Source organism: Marmota monax, unplaced genomic scaffold, assembly GCF_021218885.2.
Source record: "Marmota monax isolate L192 unplaced genomic scaffold, Marmota_monax_Labrador192_F-V1.1 WCK01_AAM20220418_F8-fsc00086, whole genome shotgun sequence".
NCBI lineage: Eukaryota > Metazoa > Chordata > Mammalia > Rodentia > Sciuridae > Marmota > Marmota monax.
The window spans coordinates 4,808,852-4,829,470 of NW_026693086.1; the positions used below are offsets into that span (position 1 = coordinate 4,808,852).

The 20,619-nt window shown below is 42.9% G+C and overlaps 1 protein-coding gene and 1 non-coding gene across 8 annotated transcripts in view; one reads left to right on the top strand and one right to left on the bottom strand.

Annotated features, from left to right (window-relative positions):
* Xpo6 (exportin 6) overlaps positions 1–20,619 on the bottom strand; it is a 103,636-nt gene that overhangs the window by 25,693 nt on the left and 57,324 nt on the right. For 5 of the 7 annotated variants that reach the window (XM_058582642.1, XM_058582641.1, XM_046454384.2 and 2 more), the window contains 4 exons: positions 17,662–17,771; positions 7,955–8,063; positions 6,335–6,427; positions 5,118–5,187 (listed from right to left, as the gene is read on the bottom strand). In XM_058582642.1, the coding sequence (XP_058438625.1) occupies positions 5,118–5,187; positions 6,335–6,427; positions 7,955–8,063; positions 17,662–17,771 (382 nt within the window). The remainder of the gene's footprint in view (positions 1–5,117; positions 5,188–6,334; positions 6,428–7,954; positions 8,064–17,661; positions 17,772–20,619) is intronic. The other 2 variants (XM_046454385.2, XM_046454387.2) reach the window with 1 other exon arrangement.
* Positions 11,485–11,557, top strand: Trnav-aac (transfer RNA valine (anticodon AAC)). Its single transcript has one exon. It is a non-coding gene; the product is annotated as a tRNA-Val (tRNA).

The window sequence follows — 20,619 nt, forward strand, 5'->3', positions numbered from 1 at the left end:
AGTGACAAAAATCAGCTCTGACCTGCCCCCAATTCCCCGCTTCCTCCTCCTCTGCTCCACAGGAATGGGGCAGCGCCCTGGTGCAGAAAACAGCATCCCCAGCCTGTCGGCAGCTCCATGGGGATGCTGGGTTGGCAGCTCAGAGAGCAATAGCTCTGCCAGCTGAGCAGGGGAGGGCCAGGCAGACAGCCCACGGCGTGGATTCTGGTCATGAGGGAACACTGCCTTCGTGAGCCACAGAGTGAGACGGCCCTAACTGTCAAGTTAACAAAAGTGCCACAACTGCACACCTTCTGAATGCCAAGGTATAAGTGCAACCAACTCCCAGGGCCAGCTTCTAAAGCCTGCTGCTCCTTCTGACCAAACCTTAGGGTTCTGTGAGATTTAAACTCTAATGAAAAAGACAACCTGCATAATGATGTCCATCACAGTCCACCACCCTTGCTAAGCCCCTGCCCCTACCTTCCCCTCCCACCCCTATCTAGAGTTTGTCTATTCCTCCGTGCTCCCCCTCCCTACCCCACTATGAGTCAACCTCCTTATATCAGAGCAAACATTCGGCATTTGTTTTTTTGGGATTGTCTAATTTCACTTAGCACTATCTTCTCCAACTGCATCCATTTACCTGCAAATGCCATGATTTTATTGTCTTTTATTACTAAGTAATATTCCATTGTGTATATATACCACTTTTTTTTTTAATCTATTCATCCACTGAAGGACACCTAGGTTGGCTCCACAGTTCAGCTATTGTGAATTGTGCTGCTATAAACATTGATGTGGCTGTGTCCCTGTAGTACGCTGTTTTTAAGTCCTTTGGGTATAGACCGAAGAGTGGGATAGCTGGGTCAAACGGTGGTTCCATTTCCAGATTTCCAAGGAATCTCCATACTGCTTTCCATCCAAAATACATGTATGAAGACATGAATTGGTGTGAACATACTTTATATACAACCAGAAACATGAAAAATTGTGTTCTATCTGTGTAATAAGAATTGTAATGCATTCCACTGTCATGTATTTAAAAAATAAAATTAACTAAAAAAAAAAAAAAAAAAGCCAGACCCTCATGGTGGCCTGCCGCCATTTTGCTCCTGAAGGTGTGCCCCTCCAGTGCTCACTAAAGCATCACTGCTCCATGATAAAAAAAACAAAAAGGACCCCCTGGAATGGGGCAGGGGCAGGAAGAGGTGCGGCCAGGTGGTGTTCAAGGCGCAGCTCAGGAAGGCCGCGGACTTGGCGCCAGTAGCCCTCACCCTCCTGCTAGAGCTCGTCCTCCTCTCCAGGCCACTGGCTGGTCTCCTCTTCCTCCCTGTACTGCACACTCCGACCCTTAGGGATACCTAAGATCTAGGTCTTGAAGTATTTAAACATATAAAGGAAACACACTGTTTCTTTTAAAAACCAAACCAACAGCCCACCCTAAATTCAGCCTGCCCCTGAATACAGCCCCGAGCACTTCAGGGTTTGCTGCCCAAGCCCGTCCCCGCTGCCCCTTGCTCCAGCATTTCCCCTTCCTCTCCTGGCCCAGTCTCCCCTAGACACCTCACCTGAGCACTAGGGAGCTCAGTCTCCTGAGGGAGGCCTCCATCTTTGGACAATTTGGTCAAAACACAGGGAAAATGACTCCCTATCACTCTTCCTTCTCATCCCTGGTCCCACCCACTCCGTAGGCCACTAATCTAGTCACAGCCTGCCAGCACACGATGGGAAGACTGGCTGTCCTTCCAAATCCCCTTTGGGTTGGAACGCATTCTTGGGTCCCTTCCTTTTCCCGTGCTACCCTCCTCTGAGAACCCTGGCTGTCCTGACCAGAGAAGCACAGCGCCTGGAATGGAAGGGCCTGGCAGTGCTGTGTGTGTAAACTACTAGGTTAAACCTCACGAAATTGGGAGATTGGGCCATTTCTGACTGAACAAAACTGCATTCCAGGGCTGGGGATGTGGCTCAAGCGGTAGCGCACTCGCCTGACATGCGTGAGGCACTGGATTCGATCCTCAGCACCACATACAAATAAAGATGTTGTGTCCACCGAAAACTAAAAAATAAATATTAAAAAATTCTCTTTCTCTCTTTAAAAACAACAACAACAAAACTGCATTCCACAGAATTCAATTAATACATATGTGCCCTCTATGGTTCCCGTTCTTGAGAATTGCAGGTTCTTTTTGGTTTCATCTCCAAGGCAAACACACAAGCAGGACGTACCCCAAATCAATTCCCCAGCCTAGAAACCTACTGTCTCCCCCCAACTAAAATCACACAAAGCACCAACTAAGCTGAGGGGGACATGAAAGCTGCTCACACCTACCCATGTTTTCTGCTATTTGGCTACGACTTAGACTGCCACCTCCAAAAGCACAGAACATGTGTGAAGTGGGACCTCCAGATGAGAATTCTGCTCTGCAGACTTACGCAGAGACATTTAAATATCCCATCTCCCATAAACAAAGTCATCTGCAAGTGTATAAAATGTGCTTCCAGAACACTCCTTGGCAGTCACTGCCGGGGAAGGGGGGGGTCTTCAAGTTAAGCACAGCACAATGTTCTCATTTCGGGGAGGTGAGGGAGGGTAGAGGTATGAGAATCAGCACTGGAGGAATTCCACCCTGAGAGAACAAATATTAAATGAACCCAAGCAGAACAAAGAAAATAAGTCGAAATCTTACATATCGCAGATGACACAATCTCTTTGGCAAGAGCCTGCATGGCTGACCAAAAAAGTTGAAGGGTTGCTCAGCTGAAATACTGTCTCAGTGAGGAGGACCAGCAGAGGTCAAATGCACAATGGATATAAAGAGAAGAACCAATGAGAAGGTTCTATAACCCACACACTGTAGGAAAGAGAGAACAGAGGACGACCTGCAAGAGCACAGGCACACAGCAAGTGATGGCCACATCCACACAACATGTTTTGCCCTGGTCTTTATGGTGGAAGCAAGAGGGTCAGCAGTCGTTGGGCAACAGCAAGCGCAGCTGACCTTCTCAATCACATGCTCTAATGGGATCCAAGGGTGAGCTGGGTGACACCCCACAGCTTTCACTCTGGTAATAACACCACAAAGATCACAGTACCAGAAGAGGGCAAAAACTGTGGCTGACTCCCACCCACACAAGTTCCAGGAACCCAAGAATAAGGGCTAGGTAGAGGTAAATGCAAATGGAAGGAGCAGGCCATCCCCTGACAGAGGAGAAGAGCACATGGTCTCCACTGAGAGGCAAGGCAGTTATCTGAGGGAGCAAGCGGCCTGGGAACCAGGGAACACTCTGTACTCAACAGTTTCAATTTTTTAATAGCCTCTGCCCTGGAAACTTGGCTTTTGTACCACTAAGACATGGGAGAATGCTTCGTCATGGATAAGAAAGCTCATTTTAAAACAGGAAATAAGTGTTTCTCTAGCCTGAGAGGTTTTGCACTAGAGTATGCACCGAGGATCATGGTGAGAATGAGATTTATGAACGACCTGGAAGAACCAAGTGCTCTGTGAAATTGCCAGTAAATGGGCTGCAACAAGAGCAGGTAGATGATATTTGATTTAGGAGGAAAATAAATCAGATTATCTTTCTAGAATGGGAAACTCTTCAGTTATCAGTTGTCTCAGAAAAAGGATTTAAGACTCACTGCAGATTTTCACTTCAAGACAGACTCTATAATGTAAAAAAGTCAACAATAACACTGAATAGGAAACTTACGGGTCAATGGGGTAGGGGTACATGCTTAATTTTTTCAACATATCAAGAATGTTTTTAGGGTCCAGAGTACATGCTAATTTGAATAATAGTCCTGAGGAAGAGAACACCTGGGTACATTAGTTCCAAGAATGGATTCTGGAAACATCTACAGCATTTATACAAAGTCAAATGATTTTCATAAGTTGAAAGTATGTTTCATAGGAATGCTTGTTTTGAAAAGTGCCCTTCAGAATTATGCATACACTGCTGTTACTCCATCCACAAAGCTGCGCCTGGCCCCGGGGAATGCAGAGTCCCATCAACCTCCTGGGGCCCACTGGGTCATTGAGAAGCTAATATAATCATGGAAACAGGCCACCACAGGCCATCAGGAAGGGCAGCCTCAGAAAAAGCCTCCCCTGGAGGCTCTGCCACAAATAACACGCTCACCCAGGAGATGGCTGCTGTCCAGGGAGCTTGGTGCCACTGAACAACAGTGACACTACAGAGGGGCAGGCTGCAGGCCAGGCCAGGGCCAGGGCCAGGGGTAACTCCTGTAAGAAAATGCCACGTAGGAGGGAGAGTGGTATGAAATGGTGTCAAGACACGCATGACAGGGGTTGGGGATGGCACATGGGACTTAAAGTCACTGGTGTTTGTAGCTGGCAAAAAGGAACACCCCGCATGTCAATGTTTTATGGCTCCCCACTGTATCACCTGGGACCAGCATTAACCAGCTATGAGACTCTGGGTCAATGATATCTGTGAACATAAGTGTCCTCTTCTGTAAAACACAGGCACCAAGTAACAGCACGGACACCTCCAGGACAGTTGAGAGACATTTGAATAACGGTGCCTGGCGTCTAAGGAGTGCTCAACAAAGGGAGGCTATTAATATAACAGCCAAGTGACAACAAGTGCTCAGTCTACATCCCAAGCGGGTGAGGACTCTGAACAGTGGCCCAGAGTCTTCCCAGCAGGCTCGCAGGAGCATCTCCAGGCCACTGCAGCAGGAGAGCTGCTGAGCTCGCCGTCACCTCCACCATGACCCTGCCTGCTCTGACCTGCTCCTGTCTCTTGATTCTACAAACCAGAGAAGGAGCACATCTCAGGGAAGTCCAAGGCCATTTTCTTTTCACCCTATTTGTTATTTTAAAGGACATAAGGAAATATTCTGGGGATTTTGGTAAGTCTTATCTCCGCTCCATATTAGCTTCTTTTCCAAATGCTTCTTTGGAATACAATGTCATAAACTTATCATTTACTTCCCCACAGCTTCACTATTCATGAGTTTTTATAAGTGTTCTCTGTTTAGAAGCAGGGAGAATTGGGGAGAGGAGGGGCCACAGTGGGGAAGTCACACGTGACAGCAGGGGCAGTGGGAATTAAATACTGGTGCAATTTTTTAAATGTCTGATTACATCAGAAAATAAAAACCTGCTTACCTGACTCTGAAGTAACTACAAACTGCTGTAATCCCAAATACACTTCTAAATTGTCCTGAAGAACTGGGAACTGAAAACAAAGAAACAAAGTTTTAAAAAACAAAATAAAATGCACAGTCTAATAAAATTTTAACATTAAAACATTAAGTGCCTGTAGCCAGAGGGACAGGATAAAAGACTTTTCTCCAGGAACAGTCACATGCAGCTAAGATGAGATGGCGCCCCCACCTCAGACACCCGCCATGCCAACAATTCCTATGGCCAAAACCACCAAGTAATAGAGTAAGAAAGAAAACAGTATCTCGGTTTGTTTTTTGTTTTTAAGCAAAGCAAAGGATACTGGGGCATGGCTATTACATTCCAAGCATAGACTATCAAGCCCCTAAATCATCTATCTATCCTTCTAGAGCTCTACTACAGGGTCATGTCTCCCTTCTCAAGGAGAGAGAGATCAGGCACACCTTGTTAAAGAGCATGGCAAAGTGAAAAGATGGGCCACATTATTTGGAAGTCAGTTTCCCTTTCTAGAATGGGACAAGGAGACAACCAGAGATGGGTCTTTCTTTGCAAAGCTGCTATGTTCACCATCAAGATAAAAACAAAGACTTTTATGTGCCCCTTGTATGTGCCTAAGAGGGGCAGACAGCACGGTAAAATGGCTCTTTCCATAAGAAGACACAATACAGCCGGGCTGGATATGCAAAAGCTGAACCAGGAAGTTCTTGCCTTTGAAGAAGAGATGAATTTAATGACATTTCTTCAAATAGCAAGCACGACTCGGTGCATGAAATGCGTCCCTATGACTAAAGACACCAATATACAAACACAGGCAGAAAGTGCTAGCAATTAGCCCATAGTAAGCTCTACAGAGTCTAGCTTTTCAGTAATGTCACTTTTAAAAATAACATCTCCTCTGTGTGGCCCAACTACCTTCAAACTTCAATGAAGGTATTAAGACAAGAGTAAAATTCGTGTTCTATCCAAGACTAAACAAGGCTTCTAAAAGTTAGTTTAAAATAGTTTGCAAAATTGTTAACATTTGTAAAATTTGAGAGTTGGTTATGGGAGTTATTCTGTGTGTGTGTGTTTTGTTTGTTTTAAAGAGGAGATTAAGGCAGACAGATAAGTAAAAACAAAAAAGAAAGAAAGAAAGAAAAAAAGCCAGGCTACAGGTGTAGGAAGTAAGAGGATTCTTGGTCCCCTCCCTCGTGAGTTACCAGGGTTGAGAAGGCGTGTGTGGGAAGGAGCTCCATCACTTTGGCCACTACCTCCAAGCTCTGGCGTAAGTACCGCTGCCACTCGGTCTGCTGCTGTGGAAACAAAGGAAATCAGTTCTCCCAAACAGGAAGAACCTCGCCATCTTCCTTGCCAATCTCCCTTTTGCCTCAAATTCACTCTCAAACAAAATTCTGAAGAAATAATCAATAATGGAACCAGGTATTTTAAAAGGCCAAGTTAGAATTATTTTTTAATCCAACAAAAATTGTTATGTTAATTTCATAACAAGCTGTTTTCTCAGAAGGTAAATGATCTACACAGAATAACCTACCTTTCCCTATGATCATAGGAGTGCAGATACCTAAGAGCCACTTGTGAAAGGTCTAAGAGCCCTTTACATGGTTCCATCTGTAGGAATCAGTTGGTCACTTCACCTTCTGAGACAGTCCATTACCATGTATCTGAACATACTGACTACCTCAGTGTCACTCAAGGTGTGGCCCATAGATGGACATCCTATCCCAAGGGCCTGTCAGCAATGCAAACTCTCTGGCCCCTACCCAGACCTCCAAAATCACTCTATTTTAAAGAAGCTGGCCCAGTGATTCTCAACCAAGCTAAAGGTTAAGAAGCAGTAGCCTAAATCAGTTAATAAGAAAGGAAACCCAAGTTTACCATGCACCTTCTGTGTCTCCTGCACTCGACCAGCCCTGCCATATATGTTGCCACATGTAATTGTTAACACAAGTCAGTGAGGCAAGTCACTCCCCTTTGGGGTGATAAGCATAAATTATGGCTCAGAGAAACTTGATTCCCAGACCCTCCATCTGTTCCATGCCCAAAGCTGCAGGGATTCAAATTCAGGCCACCTGGTTCCAAGCACAGCGTTCTTGTTCTTCCTCCCAACCCAAATGTGGCTATCACCACACCACCATCACTCTAATTTCAAGAATGACAGCAATTACTTGAAAATTTTAAAGTGCCTGGTGGTTAAGAGAGAGGAGGACTGGAGTTGTGTTCTTAGAGACATTTTCCTTATCAATGTTGAACACACCAGCATCAATACATTCAAGATTATATCAAAAAGATATAAACTTAAGCTGGGGAAGTAGCTCAGTGGTAGAGCACTTGCCTAGCATGCTCAAGGCCCTGGGTTCCATCCCCAGAACTGCAAAACAAAACAAAATGAAAACAAAATCAGCCATACAACATATACTCAAAACAGACTTCCTTTCATTCTAGCCTCATCATTTAAATATCTCTTAAACTATTTCCATCAATATCCGCTCAAATATTCTCTGTCACTAGGGATAGAGAGCAGAGTGGGGGGAGCAAGGCAAGGGAAGTAAGGGTACAGAGTTCGCACTAAACCGCTTTTCACTACACAACCGTTTCTCTACTTGCATGTCTGGTCCAAACAGGTGGCCTGTACAGCAATTTTTATACTCAATGAGCCAAGAGACCAGTAGGAGATAAAAGAATTTCAAATGTATTTTGAAGTTTCAAATTCAATCGGTGATAGTACTCTGGTTTAAGAATTCTCCAGAGGAGAGGGTTAGAGGCTCCAAGTCTCCATACACATGACAATGATCAAGGGTCAATTAAGGCATGTCACTTACATCATCATCCAGAGTCTCATCATCCAACTCCTCCAACTGGGCCTGGTTGTATCTGAACTGGATTCGATTCAACACCTCTGTGAGCAAGAGGACCAGGGCATCTTCGTACCTATGTGGGAGGGGGAAACTCAACATCAGGTGAAAAGGGAGCTTTATTCCAGGAATTCAAAAAGGCCTCCTGCATTATGAAGGGAATGATATCCACTGGGCTACCACACACAAGAAGCATCTAAATAAATTGAATCCCCAATGCTTGGTTTATGGGTCAGCAAGGGCATGGAGAGTGGAACAGGAGCAGAGGTATTGCTTACTTAACTATGTAAATAGGCACCAAATATCTTCTTGATGTATCAACTCTTTTAATTATTACATAATGTCCTTCTTTGGGTGCTTAACATTTATCATGTCTGATACTTGTACAACTAGCCCAGCTCTTTTGTTTATTGTTTGCATGGAATATATTTTTCATTTTTTCACTTTCAACCTGTGTGAAATCTCTGCCTTTTAACTGGAGAATTTAATCCATTACATTTAATGTAATTGCTGATAAGACTTAAGTAGCAAAATGGAAGAAATGCATCTTCCCTTAAGTTCCTAAGTTCTTTCACTGTTTCGTTTTTTCCCATTAAATAGATATTTTCTAGTATATCATTTTAAATACTTTGTCATTTCTTTTACTTATATGTTCCTGAGGGATTTCTTTTTTTAGCAATTATCCTGGAGATTATAGACATTATATATAAAAATCAATTAAATAATAATTCAATGCTTTAACAGCTGGGAAAGGTGTCTGTATCATCCATATTTTTCTGATGAGGAAACCAAAGTTAACAAAAGTAAAATAAATTGCCTGAGGTCACAAAGCTAGCTAGCCACTTTGGACTCAAAATCCCATGTTCCCTCTACACATAAACCACCAGTGGACTTTGAACCTGTTCCACACAACTCCAAAACCTAACCTTGAGTCAATTTTAAGAAGACTCAGAAACTAAAAGCAGCAATGGGAAAGGCCTGGGGAAATCCTGACGGTCTGGTCTGTGTCTTTGGATCCCTAGGTTTGGATACTTTCCATTTGATAAGAACCTAACGCAGAGAACAACATTGCTACCACATGAGTCAACAAACAACTCATTTTCAAAAACAAATCATTGCCTAAATGCTTGCCTGTCCTGAAATGTTTCAGAGACTAGTTAAAGGACTGCTCCCACTCATAAAGCAAACCGCAATACTAATCTACTTGCCATACTTTGTGACTCAAGGACTTAGGCTGTGCAAAGCACATATCTCCTCGGCCTGTTAGGCTCTACCGAAAAGAACACTTTTGAGGAGGACAGGAAAGCAGAAGGAGGGATGAGGAGACGCCATTCTTCCCATGGGCTTGCTGTCACGGCAATACTGCTCCAGCAATGGTCACCTGGCAGCAGCAATCAGTTCCCATTTCCACCTTCATTCCACACTTCCAGAACCAACCTGCTGGCCCTCAGAGCTACCAGAAGTGGACTGCACCTGCTCCTCAAAGGAATGAGCCTACCTCCTCGGGGTTGGGGGGGCCCTCCTCTGAAGGCAGCTAGATGCAGAGTCCTGGCTCCCGGGGGCCCATCCCTCTGATTGTGATAAACCCCCATCTCCTTTCTTCGAGCCCCTAGCTGTAGGGGTGGAGCTGCTTCCTGTAGTTTCTAACTGCGCAGCTCAATGTTCCCTTTGTGCTTCTCTGGTCTTCTAAAACCTACTAAACCAATCTCCTACACTCAAGTCTCTGTTAAAATAATTCTGTATGCGTGCTTTCTGTTCTCCTCAGAGTGCCCTCATATGTCACCCAATCTAATCCAGATTGAGTCCAGGAACAAGAAGACAACCAAAATTCAAACCAAATACAATCCATCTACTCTAAAAGTTGCAACCCAGGAGATGAGACTCTGCAGAGCCCATCTCCAGCCCTTACAGATCCTCCTGGAATGTCACATTTCAGAGTCTGATGTGCACAGCCGCTCAAGTCTTAACACAGAGCCTCAGCCCATCCACCCCAACAGTGACTGCCAAATGTGTGCAAATGACTTCACAACCTACCAAGCATTGGTCCTAGACCAGCAAGTGAAGATGGCCAGGAAAAAATGCCAGCAAGAAAAACCATTAATAAAATTGGCAACACCTGGGGGCAACTACCCCAGAGTCCAAATCCCACTTCAGGAGACTTTACAGAAAGGTAAGACCAAACACTTAGACTTAGAGCTTATAGTTCCATTTTATAAATTTATAAATTTTAAAAATTCCTAAAGTTAATAGAAATTTCATGCTATAAATTGCTGTGTCAGACCAAAACATTTTCACAGAAAGAAAATCTTTAGACAAGAGGGCAGACAAGAGAACAGATAAATTCTGTTTACATCATCCATAAACAGTCTTTCTGAACTAAAAGGGAATTCAGAGACTCTGTATGAAAAAGAGAACTGTAAATTAGACCTCAAATCCTTACTAGCAGTTGGCAACTCTAGCTGCCAAAAAGGAAAAAGAAAAGAAAACCTCATCACTTAGAAAACTACCAGCAACTGTGCTGCAGGTACCGCTTTTGACGTCACCCCTCTGTGAAGTCTACTCATTTATCTCCCAAGGTGTCTGACAAAGTTGGACTAGGCACAGGGACAGGGCGGGGATGCGAGTTTTGTGCCCTCTTCCCATTCTCCCCGTCTAAGAGAATAATGGGTATGGAGGCCACCTGAAAGACACATTTCCCAGGTTCCCTTGCAGAATATAAAGGTTGTCAATGACATCACTGAGACTTCTAGGAAAGCCTTTGCCACCCATCATTCCTAAGTCAGGGTTGTGGTGCAGCATCATCCAGCATTCATCACTGACCACAGGGCAACTGTGGATAGGAAGGCCGTTTCTACACGTAAAACTGGTAAAAAAACACAGGCAAAAGGATCCAGCAAATTACTTGGTAAACAAAGAAAAGCAGACACTGACCATTTCCCAAGAGAAAGACAACCAATCAAAGATGCCCATATCAAGATGTCACAAATGCTGGGACTATCAATGACTTTAATGCACTATTATAACATGAGGTTCTTTGAATGGAAAGTGTTGTGCAGAACTGTGTCCCTCCACACCCCCAATTCACAAGTTGAAGCACTAAAAGTACCCCCCAGTGTGACTATATTTGGAGTCAGGGCTTACAAAGAGGCAATAACGGTTAAGTGGAGTGAGAGGGTAGGATCTTCATCCTCTCATGAGGACTGATGCCCTCATAAGAGACACAAGAGAGGTCTCTTTTCCCATACATGCACAGAAAAGAAAGGCCACATGAACACACAACAAGAAAGCAGTCGTCTGCAAGCCATCAAGACAGTTCTAACCACAAATCAACCACTGGCACCTTTACCTTTGAGCTTCCAGCCCCCAGAACTGTGAGAAAATAAACTTCCACTGTTTAAGCCACACAACCTGTTATGCCTTTTGTTATGGCAGCCCAAGCAGAGTAATATCAAAGACAACTGATAAGAAAAAGAAACTCAGGGGGGTTGGGGGCGGGCTGGGGTTGTGGCTCAGTGGTAGAGCGCTCGCCTAACACGTGCGAGGCCCTGGGTTCGATCCTCAGCACCACATAAAAATAAAGGTATTGTGTCCAACAACAACTAAAAGATAAATCTAAAAAAGAAAAAGAAAGAAAGAAAGAAAAACTTGGGACGAAAAGCAAGAGTGGCCAAATGTCTGGGTAAATCTGAGAAGACTATTTCTCTGCTGGTAAGATCTTTAAAAGATGGGTGATGGATAAAAGCAAAACTTGTAACATTCTCTGATTGGGTTTTCAAAGCTCATAGTCATAAAACACATGACAACCACAAAGTAAAGAAGGGAGGGTAAAAAGAATCTCTATGGTGGTAAGATTTCTCTATTACATGGATATAAAATGTTAATTTTTCACATTAAGAGAATATATAAAGACCCAGAGCAACCACTAAAATATACCCATATATAGAGAGTTATGATCAAACACTAATAGAGGGCTGGAGTTGTGGCTCAGCGGTAGAGCGCTCGTCTAGCACATGCGAGGCCCTGGGTTCGATCCTCAGCACCACATAAAAAATAAATAAACAAAATAAAGGTATTGTGTCCAACTACAACTAAAAAATATATATATTAAAAAAAAGCACTAATAGATATGTTGAGGAAAACTAATGTGCATACAACTAACATCAGCGTCTCAAAAGAAAAATAGAAGCAAAAACTAACAGAACTAATAGGAAACATAAGCAAATCCACAATTACACTGGCAGAATCCACTTCTAAGTGATAGAACGAGTAGGATAAAGAAGATGTGTTCAATACTATCAACCAACCTGACCTGATATTTATAGAACATTCAAGAACAGCAGAAATACACATCTTTTTTTCAGGTGCATGAAGACTGGGTCATAAAACAATCTTTAACAAATTTAAAAGATCTATGTTTACAGACCATACTAAGACTGAACTAGAAGAGAGTAACAAAAAGATACAAGGAAAATCCCCAAATATTTGGAAATAAGACATATCAAGAGAAATTAGAAAATACTGTAAATCAAATAACAATGATACGCAACATTAAAATCTGATGGATAAAGCCAATAAAAGCATTGAATGCTTATATACACTATGGATAAAAACCCTATATACCTCACAAAGTTCTGGAAGTTAAACAAAATGTATCGTTATTATGGTAAAGTAGTTGCCTAATAAATGCATAATGAATAAACACACAAACAAAGAAATGAATAAGCACATAGGCAATAAACAAAACTCCGAGTCAGAAATGGTGAAAGACAGAAGCATGATCCTGGATAGCTTTTTCAACTCAATAAAATAACAAAGATCCCATCATTTGCTATCCAGAGCAATCTGGGGCATTAATTTCTCCTAACAGAAAATAAAATAACAAAATAATTTCTCCTAGCAGGAGCTAGAAGGCCACTGGTCTAACGCTCCTCTGCACTACGTTATTAAGTACATCAATGTTACGTGTAGAAATGGCACTTCCTCTATGAAGCTGAATAATCCACTCCAAAAAGAGAGCAGCAGTCTTTCTCATCCACATTTGTTTACAGGGAAATCTCATGTTACCCAGAATTCCTGTGCTGCTGGTGGCCAGCTCTTGCCATTATTCTTATGACAAAGAGGTTCACAGGACATGACTCAAAATACTTTAGGTTGCTTCACACACACAGGTTTCCTCATCTTCTTGTAAAAATAAGTTTCTACACAGGTGCCTCCCTTCACATCAGTGAGCGTAAAGAAAGGGGGGAGAGAAAAGAGGGAAGAGAAGCAACACCATTTAGTGAGCACCAACGTGCATTGGCTCGGCCCGTTTTCTCAGGAGCCTGTGAAGGTGCGACCATCCCCCAAGTACAAATGAGGAAAGGGAGCCTGAAACCCACACCTTTCTACATAGGACAGCTCACAATGGCAATCAGGACAATCACTCCAAAAGCAACTTTGCTCAGCGGAACGTTCATCCCATTAACACTGGAACCCAGTTCTCTCAAGTCCCCACAGCTCTGATCAAGACACTCTTGAGCATTCTGAGTAAGAAACACGCAAAGCTCCAATCTCCAAGCTCCTAGAACCAAAAATAAACCTATGTACATTTGTGCTTCTAAATTTGTAGCTTACAATGCCTACCACTTTGTTGTGATGAATGATGCAAAACCTTAAACCACAAGGGACAGGAACTAAGTGCTGTCTCTGTGACTTAACCACACCTACGTTTCCCATTTAAGACACACACACAAAAAAACTTCCTGCAAGATTAGTTGCTTCTGAAATTCTGGCTTAAGCCACAAATGTGATTCCAAAAGCATCCCCACATTATTTTATCAGTTAAAAAACATTTGACCATGTTTGCAAGCTCTCAGTTAAAATAAATGTGATCACCAGTAGCCAATGGTCTTTATCAGCTGCTCCAACAAAAACAGCACACCTCTGATAAACTGGGGCTCTCGTAACATGGAGCAGTGATCACCAACTTTCAAGCTTTCAATTAAAAGCTATGGAGCATATACTTGTACAAACGTACAATGTAAGGGTGACATAAGCAAAGTTCAAATGTTTTGTGCACCAGTGGACACAAAACCAGTGGACTGCCCAATATGCTCTTCTTCACAGTCTACCACCTTAACCCACGAGGGGGTGTGTGACAGAAGAGGCAGTTCCCAGATGGTGGTTACTATTGAACAACTTTGAGGGATTGACCAGCTTTGAGGGATTTTCCCTTATTCTGTTTAATTTTCAAAAGGCATTAAAAAAAAAAAAAAAAAGGGTGTTATACAAATATTGTGTGTATATCTGGGGAAGGAAAAAAAAAAAAAAAAAACCTCTTTTAGTGTAATCAAACAATCAATGAGAAAATTTCTAGTGTCTGAAGTGGCTAGCCAGCAACTCAATCACCTGTGATATCATCAGGTAACAGGTACCTAGGCAGCCAGGTCAACATCTGCACGGGATAAAGGCCCTCAGCCTCTCCAGGGATTACTGTTGACTGGCAGTAACATTTCCATTACATGCTGCTATCATCATCGATGAGACCACTTATTCAGTGCCTAATATATCAAGACACAGTGCCAGTGTTTTATGTACGTGATTTATCTGAATACTAACCATTCTTCAAGAGTTATGTGAGTGGCCTAGGGATGCACCTCAGTAGTAGAGTGGTAGGATGCTTGCCTGGCATGTGTGAGACTCTGAGTTCTATCCCCAGCACCACATTAAAAACAAAACAAAGTAAAAAATATGAGACATTAGTATGTCCATCTTGGAAATGAGATGAGCACATAAAATTTGACCAACAGAACACTGCAATCACAGAGCAGGAAAAGAATTTAAGCTGTCTCACTGCTCCATCTCTAGGTACAACAACCTGCACAAAGTAATACTCACTTACCTATAATACTCATCTACATGTTTTTTTAAAATATTTTTTGTAGTAGATGGACACAATACCTTTATTTTTATATGGAGCTGAGGATCAAACCCAGTGCCTCACACGTGTGAGTCAAGTGCTCTACCAACTGAGCTAAAACCCCAGCCCTCATCTACATGTTTAATGTTACTAATCTGCTAGCATATGCTTTCTCAACATAACTATATTCGTCACACCTCCAAATTGTATTATTTTTAAAAAAGCATTTTCATATTAATCCCTCTTTCTGCTTATCTCTCAACAAGCTTGAGGGATATGAAGAAATACCTATCACTGAACAGAAAAATCTGGCACAATCCCAGAATCAAAAGATATGTCTGATCAGTGTATGAGAAAGATATTTTGGTAGAAGGAGATTCTCTTTGAAGAATTTCATTCAAAAAGACAATTATTTCAATAAAAACAGAATCTACTATTGTGTAATTTCTGCCCTGACATTACAGCAATTTAGACACTATTCTGTAATAACAAAAATGATGTTTGGAAACAAAAGAACACATGCTTAAATTTAAAATGTCTTACTTAGAATGATCCAATCCAGCCTCTCTACCCAGGTGGAGTTTCTCCCATCAGCCTCCCTCCCCGGGGCACATGACTGAGGAGGGTGTCCACTAATGCTACCACCACCCACAGGTCCCATGTACTCAGCACTTACAACACTCTTTTAAACAACATTTATTAAATGTCTGAAAAACAACCATCACTGTCCCCATTTTTACAAGGAGGGAAGGGGACAGTATGAGAGGAATAGAAGAACTTTAGACAGGGCAAAGGGGAGGGAGAGGAGGGGAGAGGGCGTGGGGGTAGCAAAGAGGGTGGAATGAGACAGACATCATCATCCTAAGTACATGGGTATGAAAACATGAATGGTGGGACTCTACTTTGTGTACAACCAGAGACATGAAAAATTGTGCTCTATTTGTGTAATATGAATTTAATTGCATTCTACTATCATATAAAACAAATCAGAATGAAATAAAATTTCTTTAAAAACAAAGAAAGACACTACAAAGCCAGAATTCCCAAGCATGACATCACAGTGCAGAACCTCCCTCAGCCGCTGGTCAGTTTCACACACATTGACTACCTGCTCTGAAACCTCTCTTATTAATACTGTGCAAAGACACAAGAGCTATGACTAAACTGGACAGAACCTGAGACGCTCTAGTGTGAGAAAGTCCCTGGGATGAGATCACCAACAGTGCCCTCCCAGCATCCTTACACGCGTGCACTAGAAACCTAAGAACCAGATTGATAATAAAAACAGAATTCTCTGCCTCTTTCCAGCCTGCCTGTTGAGGATGTGACTGGAATACAGCCACTCCACCGGAACAGCCAAAATGTCATGTGTCTATTTCTGCTAAGAAAAGCAGCCATTCTACTACATGTGGACCTACACGTGGCCTTTGCAATTTTCCAGCATGCTGAACTCCCAACTTCCCCTCCTCTTCTCCCCACTCCGTGGCACTACACCGTACAAGAAACACGCTGCTTGCAAGCAAGAAATGGGGCATGGGCAACCTTTCCCTATTATCTGTGTTTAAAAAAAAATGCGATAAAAATTACACAATTACTGTGGAGTGAAGGATTATGGATAAATATCTCCCTTATGTTTTTCATCTTTTCCTGTTTTTAAAAAAATACATTAAAAACAAACAAATATGCATAGGATCCAAGTGCAGTGGCTCATGCCTGTAATCCCAGAGACCCAGGAGGCTGAGGCAATAGAATTACAAGTTTAAGGCCAGTTTAGCAATTTACTGAGGCCCAAGCAACTTAGTGAAACCCCGTCTCAAAATAAAAAATGAAAAGGACTCGGGATGTGACTTAGTGGTAAAGTGCCCCTGGGTTCAAGCCCCACTAAAAACAAAACAACAATGGGCAAAAAAAGAAAAAAAGGGGGGGGAAAAAGAACATTTTTTTCCATGACATTATTTTTTTGTAGAGATGGATACAATACCTTTTATTTTATTTATTTATTTATTTTTATGTGGTGCTGAGGATCAAACCCAGTGCCTCACACGTGCTAGGCAAGTGCTCTACCAATGAGCTACAACCCCAGCCCTCCATAATATATTTATTAATTTATTTAGGACATTTTGTTCTTTTTCTTTTTTGTGGAACTGGGAATTGAATCCAGGAACATTATGCCTGTAAGCATTCTGCCTCCTTATAGCAGGGACTCACAAAGTTGTCGAGGCTGGCTTCAAACTTACTATCCTCCTGCCTAGCCTCCCAAGTCACTGGAATTATAGACATGCGCCACACAACCAGTATGTTTAGGAAATTTGTTAACACATAAAAAGGAGTTAAGAATATAATGAACCCCAAGTTTCTATCAACTAACTTCAACTTCAGTTATCAACACATAACCAATCCTGTTTTTTTTAATGTAACAAAGTATTTCCCTCCTACCCTCAGTGGGTTATTTAAAGCAAATTTCAGAGGTCATATCATTTCATTCAATATATTTTTGTTTATATCTCTAAAACAAAAGCCTTTAAAGAGAACATACAATTGTCATATCTAAAAAATTAATAACACAATTACTTTTTTAATCAGAAAAAAAGTTTTTTAAAAATAAGATCTTTAAAAGAAAAAAAAAAATGAAGAAAACACTCAATGGCATTACTTCTGAACAGCTCACATGGGTCAAATTTCACTAAAAAGGTCCAGAGACATGGCTGCCCCTATAGTCCACGAGAATAACTGGCAAAAATGACTGTTTCTATTGATCAGTGTTTCTGGGGTTTACCTGTTGAGAACTGCTTCCTTGTCTCCCAGACGACTTTTAATTTTACTTGTCAGATAGTCCAAAAAGAGTGTCCAGATATCCAAACAAGAGAAGTAACCTTCATGAGTAGGCTATGGTACAAAAGAAATCCAGACAATGAAATTACTTAATGCAACTATTGCTTAGAAACACACTCACCAGGGTTTACCTCCACCAAAAGGGCACAACATAGGCACAGACAGACTCCCTCTATTTCCTTGTAACCATCATTGGGGGCTTTTGGTGTCTTCACCATTGACCCCTATGGAACTTAACAAGACAAGGGTGCAGTGGAACACATCATTAGGGAGATGCTATGCAGGACAAACTGAGTGCCCAGTGCCCAGTTCTAGAGTCAATGCTTTTTCTGCTACAAACCATTACAAAACCAAAAGTAAAAGCGGCTTCAAAGGTGACAGGTTTACACATTTGAATATAAGGAAAGTACTACTCGCAAGTCTTCTTATATAACAGATTGAAAAGGAGCTGTTAAGTGTCACTCCCCAAGGCACATGCCATTTGCAAAAGCAAGGGTGTCAACAGGCTGGCAGCAACCTCAAACTAGGTTTTGATAAGGACAAAAAGGAACAAGAGTAGAGCAACTGCAGGGTCCTAGTGCCCGGACTGCTACACTGTTAACTTTACTAAGAGCCCTGAGATTCTCTTTCATGAAAAATCCAGGGACCATTCTCTCCAATAGCTAATCTTTACCACACACATTCAGGTTCAACCTGTGACCCCCAAATGCTGGTCCACAAGAGTCCTTTATTTGGTTTTGCTAATGTCTTGCCTCATGAACCACATATTTGGGGACAGGGTCAGATATGGAAAGAAAGAACACATTTACCTTCTTGGATCAGTTTCCTTCTGTTTCTGAGCCACGAGGAAATTCAAAAGTTTACAAGGGCACAGAAGGAATGTGCCAAGAATAACTAACATTGGTGGTAGGTAGCCATGGCGTCCTACATATCGTCCGAAATCACAATTGACCATAGATGCCAACCTCACAACCTGAAAAGCATCCCTGGGACTATACTGCTAAGATCAGTCCGGAGCTGACAGGACCAACCTCAATGACCCATGTCCTGCCTCTACTTCTTACTTGGTAAAAGCCAGGATGTCTATGACATGAAGTGAACCAGGAGAATAATCGAGAAAAACAATAAGAAAGACGTGGAAATAACGTGGGGAGTCAGCAGATAGGCCTTAAGACTTGCACATCCAGAAGATGCGACTTGTCCTGCTATCACTTGCTGAACTTCCCTTAAATCGGTCAGTCACCCAATCATCCTTCCTTTGTTGAAAATATCTACCCTCTAAAGAAAATGACTGATCAGATGCATGCAGAAGTGCTTTTAGGAAAAGCCACCACATAATTACACCTTGATGGCTGCATTAAGCACTTTACAGTTACATGTGTCACCTTCCGTGCCTTTGAACTGGGGACTCACTACCCTGAGGGGGCAGGGGTGGAGGCATACCCCTGTACAGCCAGAAACGCTGCCATTCACATCTGCACCTGCAGGCCCCACTGGGAGCCTGGCGCTGCACACAGGCTGGCCAGGATGTGGCCTTTGATCGTATCTGTGGATCCAGTCAGGAAGGTCTTACGAGGATAGCCTGACACCACTTCTGGAGTCACCCAGTTTCCTAACTCTCACAGGTGCATTTTAGAAGGTACCTATACTCAGGTTCACTTTTCACATTCTAGGGCTCCTGATCATTGAGAATCCTGACAGGTTTCTCTAGAAATGAACGACACCCCATCTTGTCTTCCAGGGAGTTTACAGCGCTCTGTTCTCATCTGCGCTGCTCTCTCTGATCTTCACAGTAACCTTGGAAAGTGGCTTGTGTCCCCCCCTCCCCGTATACCAAAGAAGCCAAGTTTCATAAGTCAAGTCACCCAGCCAAGATGACAAGACAACTAAGCAACACAATCAGAACCAGCACGAGGATCAGCTCCCTGTCCAGAATCTGTCCCCCAAGCCACACCCCCTCAGGCACGGCTTTAGCAAGAAGGGGCAGATGAATGCGCAGCGGCAGGAGCTGCAGGCCCAGGAGAGCAGGAGCTCGCACAGAAGGCTCGGGAGGCTCAGCGGTCAGACAGTCAGGTGGAAGCCCCGAGCCGGGAGAGAGGTGCTGCAGGAACTGGTGGCAGGAAGTACAGATTGAAGAAAAATGCAGGGAAAGGAACGGAAAAGAAGAAATGGCTGAAGACATCAGTATCATCCTTTGTCTAATTGCTCTTCTTTCAAAATATATTTTCCAGTACTAAAATTCCATTAATTTGAGAAAGAAAGAAATTCCTAACCCACCTCATTGGGAGCGGAAACTGAAATCTAAGGTAAGAAACTAAAATGGCTCATCCAAGACACAGACCCATAGAAATAACCAGAGTTGGAACATAGAACTTCTGGGGTTCACGTATGAAGAAGGACAAGTAAGATGTGCACACTTGAAAAGTCTTTGTTCTTTAATGGGGGGGGACAATCCCCAGGACCTTGCCCAGGCTGGGCCAGCGCTCCTCACTGAGGCCCAGCCCAGCCCTGGGGCAGTCTCCAGTTTTCCTCTGCATCTGGCAGGGGAGGGAATTTCAAGACATTTTCATCCCTCTTTCCCAAAGCAGCCCTTCCTTTATGATCTCAGCCCTGACTCCCTATCTTTTATTTTCTGCCTCACTCATACAGGATCTATCTGACACTCACTCAAACTTCTCTCAAATCCAATTTTCCTTGTCCCTTTAAGATTGCTCTGCATCTTTCTCAAACAGCTTCTCCATCTCCATTGCTCCTCCCACGGCCCCCACCCATCATCTCGTGGTCACCTCTTCTGCTGCCCTCCCACCAGGCCTGTGAGCAGGTGGCCTCCTCCCTGCTCTGCACAATGACCCCCTCCCCTTCCACACATCCTCAAGCTTGGGTCCTCCTCTGTCCTGCCACC